The sequence below is a fragment of the Hypanus sabinus genome, chromosome 27 (genome assembly GCF_030144855.1).
Source record: "Hypanus sabinus isolate sHypSab1 chromosome 27, sHypSab1.hap1, whole genome shotgun sequence".
NCBI classification, from domain to species: Eukaryota; Metazoa; Chordata; class Chondrichthyes; order Myliobatiformes; family Dasyatidae; genus Hypanus; species Hypanus sabinus.
In genome coordinates this window covers 21,922,042-21,934,236 of record NC_082732.1, presented here as the reverse complement: position 1 = coordinate 21,934,236, position 12,195 = coordinate 21,922,042, and the positions used below count along the sequence as shown (strand labels likewise).

The 12,195-nt window shown below is 41.3% G+C and overlaps 1 protein-coding gene across 2 annotated transcripts in view; it reads right to left on the bottom strand.

Moving 5' to 3' along the window:
- Positions 1–498: 498 nt before the first annotated feature.
- Positions 499–12,195, bottom strand: part of ccdc30 (coiled-coil domain containing 30) — a 117,405-nt gene continuing 105,708 nt past the window's right edge. For both annotated transcript variants that reach the window (XM_059951886.1, XM_059951887.1), the window contains 3 exons: positions 10,041–10,143; positions 5,812–5,927; positions 499–4,663 (listed from right to left, as the gene is read on the bottom strand). In XM_059951886.1, the coding sequence (XP_059807869.1) occupies positions 4,474–4,663; positions 5,812–5,927; positions 10,041–10,143 (409 nt within the window). In that variant the 3' untranslated portion in view covers positions 499–4,473. The remainder of the gene's footprint in view (positions 4,664–5,811; positions 5,928–10,040; positions 10,144–12,195) is intronic.

Here is a 12,195-nt window from a genome sequence, read left to right as displayed (position 1 = left end):
AGGACCAGATCTATCTTTATCCATGAAGAAGCTGAAACTAATGGTGTTATGATCACTGGAATCAAAGTGTTCCCCTACACACACTTCCGTCACCTGTCCTATCTCGTTTCCTAATAGGAGATCTAATATTGCATCCTCTCTAGTCGGTACCTCTATATATTGATTTAGAAAACTTTCCTGAACACATTTTACAGACTCTAACCCATCTAAGACCTTTAACAGTATGGAAGTCCCAATCAATATGTGGAAAATTAAAATCCCCTACTATCACAACTTTATGTTTCCTGCAGTTGTCTGCTATCTCTCTGCAGATTTGCTCCTCCAATTCTTGCTGACTATTGGGTGGTCTATAACACAACCCTATTAATGTGGTCATACCTTTCCTGTTTCTCAGCTCCACCCATATGGCCTTGGTAGACAAGCCCTCTAATCTGTCCTGCTGTAACATTTTCCTTGACTAGCAATGCCACCCACCCCCCCCCCCCCCCCTACCCTTCATCCCTCTATCACATCTGAAACATCGGAACCCTGGAACATTAAGCTGCCAGTCCTGCCCCTCCTGTATCCAAGTTTCACTAATGGCTACAATGTCATAATTCCATGTGTCAATCCACGCCCTCAGCTTGTCAGCCTTCCCCACAATACTCCTTGCATTAAAATAGACACACCTCAGAAGATTATTACCACCACACACAACCCTTCTATTTGTGACTTTGCATGAACCTTTAACGTCATTTATTTTCACCCCTGCTCCACTATCTGCTCTGGCACTCTGGTTCCCATCCCTCTGCAAATCTAGTTTAACCCCCCCCCCCCCAATAGCACTAACAAACCTCCCTGCAAGGATATTGGTCCCCTTGTAGTTCAGATGTAACCCGTCTCTCTTGTACAGGTCTCATCTGCCCCAGAAGAGGGCCCACGATCCTGAAATCTGAAACCCTGCCCCCTATACCAGTTTCTCAGCCACGTGTTCATCCTCTAGAGCATCCTATTCTTACCCTCACTGGCACGTGGCACAGGCGGCAATCCTGAGATTACCACCCTCGAGGTCCTGCTTTTTAACTTCCTACCAAGCTCTCTATACTCACTCTTCAGGACCTCTTCACTCTTTCTTCCTACGTCATTGGTACCGATGTGTACCATGACATCTGGCTGCTCACCCTCACATTTCAGAATGTTGTGCACACAATCATAGACATACCTGACCCTGGCACCCGAGAGGCAGCAAACCATCTGGGAGTCACTGTCACGACCACAGAACTTCCTGTCTGTACCGCTATCGAGTCCCCTATCACTACCGCTCTCCTCTTCTTCAACCCTTTCTTCTGCACTGCAGAACCAGACTCAGTGCCAGAGATCTGGCTTCTGCAGCTTGTCCCAGGTAAGACATCCCCCCCAACAGTATCCAAATCGATATACTTGTTGTTGAGAGGAATGGCAGGGGAACACTGCTCTGCCTGCCCTTTCCCCTTCCCTCACCTGATGGTAACCCAATTACCTGTATGCTGCTCCTTTGGCATAATTACCTCCCTGAAATTACTACCTATTAACTCGTCATACTCCCGAATGATCCGGAGGTCATCCAGCTCCTGCTCCAGTTCCCTAACACGGTCTGTTAGGAGCTGCAGCTGGATGCACTTTTTTCAGGTGGCATTGTCAGGGACACCAGAGGTCTCCCTGTCTTCCCACATCCTGCAGGAGGAGCATTCCAACATCCTGCCTGGCATTCTCTCTACTCTAAACAGACAAAACAAAACTTACCGGAACCTACTCTCGTCTCTGCCTGTTCATGCTGAAGCCTGTTGAGCCAAAGCCGTCCCACTCTGCTCCCTCTCACTCCGCTGCCCGCTGGATATGATGGTCTTTTTTTTAAACCCTTGGTGCTCTGTGTCATGCACCTGCACAGTCTAGCCTCTTTTCCCCGAGCAGTAAATAAAAATGACTTCTCTCTGAGATTCCTTCACTCATTCACTCTTAGCCTCTTGCTTCGATTTAAAATTCCTGGGACAAAATTTTCCACGCACAAAGCCATCTCGATGACCCCCTAATCAACCAATGCATTTCCAAATTCTGTTGGATCCTATTTCTCAAAGGCACAACAATACCCATCCCTCACTCTACCAGTACCTTACCCTTGGCTATTATTGATACAAATATCTCTGCCAGGACCCCAGCAATTTCTTCCCTAGCTTTCCACAATGTTCTAGGATACACCTGATCAGGTTTGAATGGTTTATTAATCTTTATGTGCTTTAAGACCACTAGTACTTATCTTTCATAGTGTGCCTTTTTCAAGACATCATTGTTCTTTTCCCCAAGTTCCTAGCTTCCATAGCCTTCTCCATGAGAAATATTCATTTAAGACCTTGCCCCTTCCCACTGCTGTCTGTAAAGAGTTTGTACGTTCTCCCCGTGACCACATGGGTTTCCTCCAGGTTCTCTGGTTTCCTCCCACAGTCCAAAGACGTATCATTGGTTGGTTAATTGATCATTGTACAATGTCCCCTGATTAGGCTAGGGTTAAATCGGGGGACTGTTGGACAGTGCAGCTCGATGGGCCGGAAGGGCCTATTCTGTGCGTAGATCAATAAATAAATAAATATCCTTTGGCTCCACACACAGATGATCACACATTGATTGTAAAGGAGCCCTATTCTCTCCATACCCTTTTCCTCTTGAAACATTTATTGAATATCTTAGGATTCTCCTCTACTTATCTACATGTCCTCCTTTAGCCCTCCTGACTTCCTCTGCCCACAGCATAATGGGAAATAAAAAAGGTCCAACAAAATCATCAGCTCCAAAGCACTATGACTAACGTACATGCCAGATATGTTGGTACGAGAAGCAAGTGATTTGGCTTGATCATGTCAGCAGTACAGACAACAATCAGCTAAACAACAGAGCCTGTACAGTGAGTTTGAAGAACACAATAATAAGGATCATTGTTCTAAACTCTGCAGCAAGAACAGCATCCTTGTGGCAGATGATGATGCAGTTCATAAAACAATATACCAGAGCAACATAACAAAGAAATCTGGACATCAAATTGAAAGATCCCCTCAACCCAATGTGTAGAAACTGATCTCTTATTTATCAGTAATAAATATACTTGTCATTATTGCTTGGACAAGATGAGAAAAAGTGAATGAAATCTAGATTAACAGTAGTTCGCTGGAGAGTTGCTTTAATACCCGACTACCAAATTAACGGAGTTCCAATCTCATATTGTTTGGTCCATTTATTTTAAAGTATGTTTCTCTCCTTTTCAGTTTGAAGTTCCTACATTCCAAATACCAGTCCCTGAATGGAGACCTACTTTGTGGCCTCTGCCAGTGCCACCCTTGTCCCTGCTTAAGAGGCGTGAGTAACAGCCGTGGGTGACTCCTCCCTGACACTGTCCTTCAAGGAATTATCAAAACTCTACTACTACTACTATTTGTCTTCTCCCACCCAAAGGCACAACTATAGTAAGAAACTACTTCAAAGGATAGCCATTAATATCCATTTCACTACCTGTGTTACTGGTAGGCTACTGCACCATCTCCTTAAATCACTTCAGTAGCTTTAATCGCTAGTTCCCATTAATGTGAAAAATGCAACATTATTTTAGAGAAGAACATTAGCCAGGAATCAGTGTTTCTCTCCTTCATTTCTGCATGTACTTTTCAATTTTCTAGTGTTAGAATTTCAGTTAGAGATTACCTGACACACTTTAAATGTCCATGGATACGCTTCCAGTGCAATTATTTTCATATCTTCTTCAATCCTTTCCTTCAACATGACCATCTCTTATCCTTTATTCACCAAGTAATCAGGCCAGAAATACACTGTATTCAATTCAAAAGCTCAGGAGCAAGCAATTTGGGACAAAGGCAGAGCAAGAGGCATTAGGTTGAGTAGGTAGTCTCAATGTGGAGCTTTATCATCTAATTATTGATATACTTTCTAATACTAATGCTTTATTGTTTTCTAAACTGTGGAAATTTACTGAAATAAAATTACACCCTGACATAACCAATTGCTCATACAAGTCAACTCTTTCTTTGCATTATTCAAAGTGGATAGCAACGCAGAAGTTAATTTTTTACACTGGGAGGGAATTGGGGACATTTGTATCACAGAACCACAGTGTTTCACTTGCCCAACTACTGGTATAATTCCAGTGTTTGTGTGCTTGTGTGCAAAGCTGGACCGGCGCCAAGATAGGTACTTCAACCAATCTATCACTACTCATCCAGAGAAAGATGTGTTAATATTCCTGTTAGGAAACGTGACAAAGACAACAGTTTGTTGCATGTTGAATCAGTATGTCTCTGGCTCCGTTACCAGCATTATTTTAACTCCAGATAGAAACACCTTGTGGATCATCCAGCTTTTGAATTTTCTTCGTATGGCACAATCGGGATCCACTTAAACTGTGTTCAGATTTACTTCTGTCTCAGTCATGGCCAGACCACACATCATCATTGCCTAGACTTGGCTATCATCCTGGTCCTTGAACCATGAACGGCTTGACACATTAAGGTAGTCCACACCCAACTGGCTCAGTGGAGATGGAGTATATGAAGATGTTGCAGCATCAGAATTTTCCATTGTTCTGCCATATTGGATAGGATCTGAATGACCAAAACTGTTAATACCACTAGGTGATGTTGTTTCTCTGGAAGAAAGGAAAGAATATTGTGATTACAACAAGTATAACTATTTACACTGATATACTATCTTTAATGTTACAAAAAGTTCTAATATACTTTATAGATGTGTTAAAAATGGAAGCATGTTAGAAGGGTGAGTAAACGCTAAGTTAAAGATTACAGGACTTTATAGAGGATCTTACGAGAGAAGAGAAGAGTAAGTGAGTTATGGTGGGAACTCTAGAGCATAAAGCTCGAGTTAGAAGAACAGAATGGTCTTGAAGTGCTTCTCAGGCTGCAAGAAGCCACATGATAATGAAAGGATAAGCTATCAACATAAAAAGAGAGCAGATGCGTTTACATAGCACTGCTTATGATCTCAAGACTTCCCAAAGGATTTCACAACCATTGGTTTTTAAGTGTAACCACATGCACATGAATTTTGTGCATGTTAAGCTTCTGGAATAATAATAGATAAACTGTTTTCATTGATGCTGTTTGAGGGTTAAATATAGCTGAGAGAAGCAAATAATAGAGGATAAAATCAAGTCACGGAAAGGAAAGTGTGGGAAGAAGTTACAGCAAGGATTTGGAGAAAATAAATAATTAGTTCAGAGATAATTAGTTGAATCAATGGGAACAATGCATGCACCTCTATTTCTAGCTCAGAGGAAATGAGGCAAAGTCAACTGCCTTTTCATTTAGCAAAGATTAAGGAGCAAACTTGGAAATTTGTAGATCAATGTGATCATCAGTACACCAAACTGTTGGATGGTAGGCATGGTTTGTTTGTGGTAAGAGTTAATTTTCCACTTGACATCTTTGACTTTCCAATTATTTTGTTGGAAGGTGGATGCACAGAGCTGTATTCATTTTTGTTCGTAGTATAATTACTTCAAAGTTCATGGATTAAGTTGGGAATTAATTATTGAGAAACTATACTTGATCTTCGTGCAACATAGCTTAAAAAGAGATTAGTTAAAGTTCCATTTCACGATCATTACTCAGTGATTACTGTGATAAATACACATGCCAGGAGATTGGATTTGTTGTGATGCTTTGCATACTATGCTAATGCATCATACGGATTAAACATATGGCTCATAGGTCTATTAGCCATTAGGAAGGGATGGAAACTAACAATTAAAATAATATCTGTATTTATTCATAGTACCGTGTTGAAGTTAGGAAGTTGTCATTCATTACAGAGGAGTCACTGTACAGAAACTTGCAAGGCTCATCAGCAAAGGATACAGATAAACTGTCAGGTTGATGTAACTTGCCAGGATCCTATTAGGAAAGTACAGACAAAATGTAAAACTCATGAAGGCAGCAAAGAAGTGGTGTTCTCACTATACTATTAAACATTATAGCATTCCATGATTGGCATATATACTTCAACCCTTTACTCATAAGAACAATGCTATAATTCCCTAGGCATGACATAAAACCAATTTTAAATGAGTCTAGTGCCATACATACATCCTTTGTTAGCCCATTACATATTTTATTCCACATTCTGAGCAACTGCAAAGTGTAAAAGAAAAAGAGCAGTTATTCAAGTGAACCCCCCATGGGGAGTTGGGAGGTATATGTTTCAAGATTCATTATTGTTTAATGTCATTTCCAGTACACTTGTGTAAAGAAGAATGAAATAATTATTACTCCAGATCTGATGCAGTTAAAAAAACACATTAAGATAAAGATAATTAAAAAAAGCACAATAAATATAAATACACAAGATAGGTTATATACATAGATTGATTGTATCTATGATTGTATGTATTGATTGGCTCTAGAAATCGTGGACGCATTGGTAATCATTTTCCAATGTTCTATAGATTCAGGAACAATTCCTGCTGATTGGAGGGTGGCTAATGTTGTCCCACTTTTCAAGAAAGGAGGGAGAGAGAAAACAGGGAATTATAGACTGGTTAGCCTGACATCAGTGGTGGGAAAGATGCTGGAGTCAATTATAAAAGAGGAAATTACGATGCATTTGGATAGCAGTAGAAGGATCAGTCCGAGTCAGCATGGATTTATGAAGGGAAAATCATGCTTAACTAATGAGTTTTTTGAGGATGTAACTATGAAAATAGACAAGGGAGAGCCAGTGGATGTAGTGTACCTGGACTTCCAGAAAGCTTTTGATAAAGTCCCACATAGGAGATTAGTGGGCAAAATTAGGACACATGGTATTGGGGGCAGAGTACTGACATGGATTGAAAATTGGCTGGCTGACAGGAAACAAAGAGTAGCAATTAATGGGTCCCTTTCAGAATGGCAGGCTGTGACCAGTGGGGTACCGCAAGGTTTGGTGCTGGGACCGCAGCTGTTTACAATATATATTAATGATTTAGATGAAGGGATTAAAAGTAACGTTAGCAAATTTGCTGATGACACAAAGCTGGGTGGCAGTGTGAAATGTCAGGAGGATGTTATGAGAATGCAGGGTGACTTGGACAGGTTGGGTGAGTGGGCAAATGTATGGCAGATGCAGTTTAATGTGGATAAATGTGAGGTTATCCACTTTGGTGGCAAGAACAGGAAGGCAGATTACTATCTAAATGGAGTCAAGTTAGGAAAAGGGGAAGTACAACGAGATCTCGGTGTTCTTGTACATCTGTCAATAAAAGCAAGCATGCAGGTACAGCAGGCAGTGAAGAAAGCTAATAGCATGCTGGCCTTTATAACAAGGGGAATTGTGTATAGGAGTAAAGAGGTCCTTCTGCAGCTGGTGAGACCCCACCTGGAGTATTGTGTGCAGTTTTGGTCTCCAAATTTGAGGAAGGACATTCTTGCTATTGAGGGAGTGCAGCGTAGGTTCACAAGGTTAATTCCCGGAATGGCGGGACTGTCATATGTTGAAAGATTGGAGCGACTGGGCTTGTATTCACTGGAATTTAGAAGGATGAGAGGAGATCTGATTGAAACATATAAGATTATTAAGGGATTGGACACGCTGGAGGCAGGAAGCATGTTCCCGCTGATGGGTGCGTCCAAAACTAGAGGCCACAGTTTAAGAATAAGGGGTAGGCCATTTAGAACAAAGATGCGGAAAAACTTTTTCACCCAGAGAGTGGTGGATATGTGGAATGCTCTGCCCCAGAAGGCAGTGGAGGCCAAGTCTCTGGATGCATTCAAGAGAGAGTTAGATAAAGCTCTTATAGATAGCGGGGTCAAGGGATATGGGGAGAGGGCAGGAACGGGGTACTGATTGTGTACAATCAGCCATGATCACAGTGAATGGCGGTGCTGGCTAGAAGGGCCGAATGGCCTACTCCTGCACCTATTGTCTATTGATTGTATGCCCATAAATTGATGCTAGCACAGGAGTGTCTGTACATAAAGTGGCTCTGTCAGGAAGTGGTGGTGGGGCTGTGGAGGGATGAGTTAGTGGGCGGTGGTGTTGATCAGCATTACCGCTTGGGGAAAGTAACTGTTTTTGAGCCTGGTGATCCTGGCACGGATGCTACGTCGCCTCCTCCCTGATGGGAGTGTGACAAACAGTTCATGAGCAGGCTGGGGGGAACAACTTGGTTCAGGTCTTGGGGGGGATGATCAAATCATAGGGTCTTCATTGTAGGTTTGGTGGGAGATGGTGGGTTGTTTTTCACCACTGGATAATGAGATAGGGTGAGTTAAGGAGCCTTACCCAAGTTGAGTTCCCAGTACCAAGCTGAGGGCTGCTCTGGGCAAACCCCTTTAAATCACATTGCTGAAGATAATAAAGTGTTAATAAAACTTCGTTGTTTGAACTTGACCAATGACACGTGCAATCACAATATGGACTCATTTCCTCCATCTTGCATGGGGAATAACATTAATTGTGTACCTGACGTGGAAAATGCATAATTGGTGCAATTTATAACATATGGAGTTGGCGCATGGCCTAGTGGATAAGGCATCGGTCTAGTGATCTGAAGGTCACTGGTTCGAGCCTCAGCTGAGGCAGCGTGTTGTGTCCTTGAGCAAGGCACTTAACCACACATTGCTCTGTGATGACACTGGTGACAAGCTGCTTGGGTCCTAGTGCCCTTCCCTTGGACAACATCGGTGGCGTGGAGAGGGGAAGGCCTGCAGCTGGGTAACTGCCGGTCTCCCATACAACCCTGCCCAGGCCTGCGCCCTGGAAACCTTTCAAGGTGCAAATCCATGGTCTCACGAAACTAACGGATGCCTATAATATACGATGGGAAGTCATTGATCAAATTTTCAGAGGAATGATATGACCAGAAAGAACTGTAAAAGTATACCACTTCCGTGGGGGGGAGGGGGGGAAATTGAAGCCATAATTAAACATTTAGTTTCTAATGGAATTTGTAAGCAAATATCTAAAAAAATTAAGGAATTATTTTTGTAGTTCAGGGAGATACATTGTAATAATGATTCACTTGGCTTCTGTTGAGTCTATTTAGCAGAGTTAATATAACATTTATTGGCAATTGTGAATACAGGACACATGCACGTTATAAGCATGCATGGTATTGACAGTTCTAAGTTATTAATAATGACTCCTTTTCAATTCGTAGAACCATATAAGAGAAGCTGATACATGAAGCTTACTGACATTATCCAATAGTCTGTGAACTTCTTACAGACAAGTAGAGCCATGGAGCTATATGGCACGGATTCAGGCCCTTTGGCCCAATGCATCTACACCCACCCAGCCAATCCCAATTTCCTGTGTTTGGCTCCATACTCCCCAAGACCCACCCTCCAAACACCTATTCAAGTGCTTTTTAAATGATACTATTGTGGCTGCTTTAACCAACTCCTCAAGCAGTTCATTCCACATACTTACTACTGTGCATGAAGAAGTTGCTCCTCAGGTCCCTTAAAAACCCTAAGACTATGCTCCCTAGTTTAGGGCTACTTGACGAAAAGATGGTAACATCCATCTTATCTACTATGCCTCTCATAATTTTAAATATTTCTGTAAGGTTGCTCTGTTTTATATGATGTATTGTGCAACATATTGTTTTCTTATTCGAGCACTGTCAGAGTATTAGGTTTGATTTCTGAGGGGGCATGACCTCAGAAACAAAATTTATATTTATATAATAGTTTGATTTGCTAATAAGCACTAGCTTTTGGATTCACAACAGCCTATCTGTCATCTTCTACATGTAGAAGGTAGGTAGCAGAAGTTTCTGGTGTTGTGCAACCTGTCTCTGAAGCCACCATTCAGCACTCACCACCTAGGTATGCACGACAAATTGTGAGATTTTCCCTCTGCAAACTGCTCAAACAGGGGTAAGATTGCACTGATGCCATGACATTGGAAAGGCACAAAGGCAGTTTAAGGCTTGTAATTCACAGGTCTCATTGGAATTGAAAGAAAAAATGTGAAATGGTTGGATAGTGCAGGAACCTCTATCCAGTTTACTCTGTATCATGTACCGTCTTAATCATTTTCAGAGAGTTCTCCAGTGACCCAAGCCGTTCACTCAACTTCGTTGTCTCTCCTTGAAGTTGTTTGCTCTCCTCTTCTAAAGAGCTAATCCTAAAAAATGAATGATGGGCAGATGATCAATATCTGCTGCACAGGTGTCAGGCAGGTAGCCTGAATTATGTTTATTTCTCTTCTTCCTTATGCCCACAGTTTTCACCCTCAACGTCACCTTTTGTTAAAAGATGTTACATATTGCTGGATGTTACATAGTTACATGTTACATAGATGTTACATAGTGCCCTCAAGGACACAGTTATTATTGACTATTCTTCACATGCAAGTCTAGATGGTGTATGTCTAAAAATAATTAACACATTTTAGCACAATTTAATTCTCACCCAATATCCGCATACATAGCAGGAATTACCAAATGATGAACAGGCTAGCTAATGCCCTTCTTCCAAAGACAAAGGGTGCTGAGGCCAATATCTTGGCCTCAACTGTGAGATGCTGACCGGCATAAACAAACAACATAGACTGTGGGATCTTCACATGTTGAAATTAACTACAGAGAGTTGTATACTTAGTCAGCTCTATCATGGGCATCTTTAAGGAGCAATGCCTCAAAAAGACAGTGTCCATCATTAAGGAACCCCATCAACCCCATGACATGCCCTCTTCTTATTGCTACCATCAGGAAGAAGGTACAGAAACCTACAGAAACACACACACAATGATTCAGGAACAACTTCTTCCCCTCCGCCATCCAAGTTTTGAATGGACGTTGAACCCATGAACACTACCTCACTGCAATTTTTTTTTCAATTTTTGCACTACATATTTAATTTAACTATTTAATATATATACTTTAACTCATAGTTTCTTTTCTCTATTACTACGCATTGCATTGCACTGCTACCGTAAAGTTAAATTTCATGACATATGCTGGTAATATGAAACCTGATGCTGATTCTGATATGCAGCAACATATGTCACAGGCAAATCATTTATTATGCATCTGTACCTGCTTGCTTCACTAGCCAACATCCTCTCCAAGCTTTAAATTGAACAACAGAATAGGGAAAACAGATTCTCTGTCATCCATCCTAATGGACGAAAAGAGAGGCAAAGAAAAATGGATGGTTCAAATGCAAAGAAATCATTCCACTTAACAACTAGTCTACCTTCAGTTTTAGACTTGAACTTGTTACTTTCACTGAGACTGTTCCTTAGGGCAAAACATGGGCTGCTACAGCCTGATTGTGGAAGGACCAGTCTGCTCAAACCATATTTCCTTTTCTAACGCTGTCCAACCCAAGACACGAATTGCACCAGCATGCTATTGCCCCCAGGTTGTCTCAAAATTTCAACCATTATCTTGGAACTTCTTCTCTTTTATATATTAAGATTTTCACTGTATTTCTCTTCATAATACAAAACAAAGGCAACAACTGCTATCATGATATCATCAGTGTTACTCACAACATAAAGACGGCAGCACAGTCTGCTAATGGGCTTTTTATTCCTGCTACTAAGAATTTCAGACCCATTGTACCACCTGGTTATGGACTACACTTCAATACAGCGCCTTAGATAATTAAAGTACTGCAAACAATTGTTTTACAAGTCATTAACATGTTTTCAATCCCAAATCTGAATAAAAAATGTTTCAGTCAAATGTTAAACAACACACTCATACTTACATCAATCTGTTATTCAACCAATTATCTTTCCCATCTCCACTCCTTAAGCAGCATTTTGTATTGAGTTCCAGCCTCCCATAACTTTACCAGCTTTACTAGTTCTGGCAAACTATCACAGGTGCATTACCAAAATATTTCTATTGGCTACTCACTAACGTGCCTACATTTTAGCCTTTACTGGACAGCATTCAGAATCAGGAATTGCTAATATGTTTACTATTTTTTTAGCCAAGGAAAACTGAGGCTAGATGTAGCCACAGATACTGTGGGTATGATCAACTAACAGCTTTCAGAATCAAACAATCCACACACCTGCTCAGCAGTATGGGCAGCAGATATCAAAGACTTACTATTTTCTCGACCAGTTTACACAAATATATTGTGCCTTCATATCTGTTGTGGAAAGCAATGTGTTGGATGTGGAGGATCATGGGGTGATAGGTAAGGATACAAGGGACTC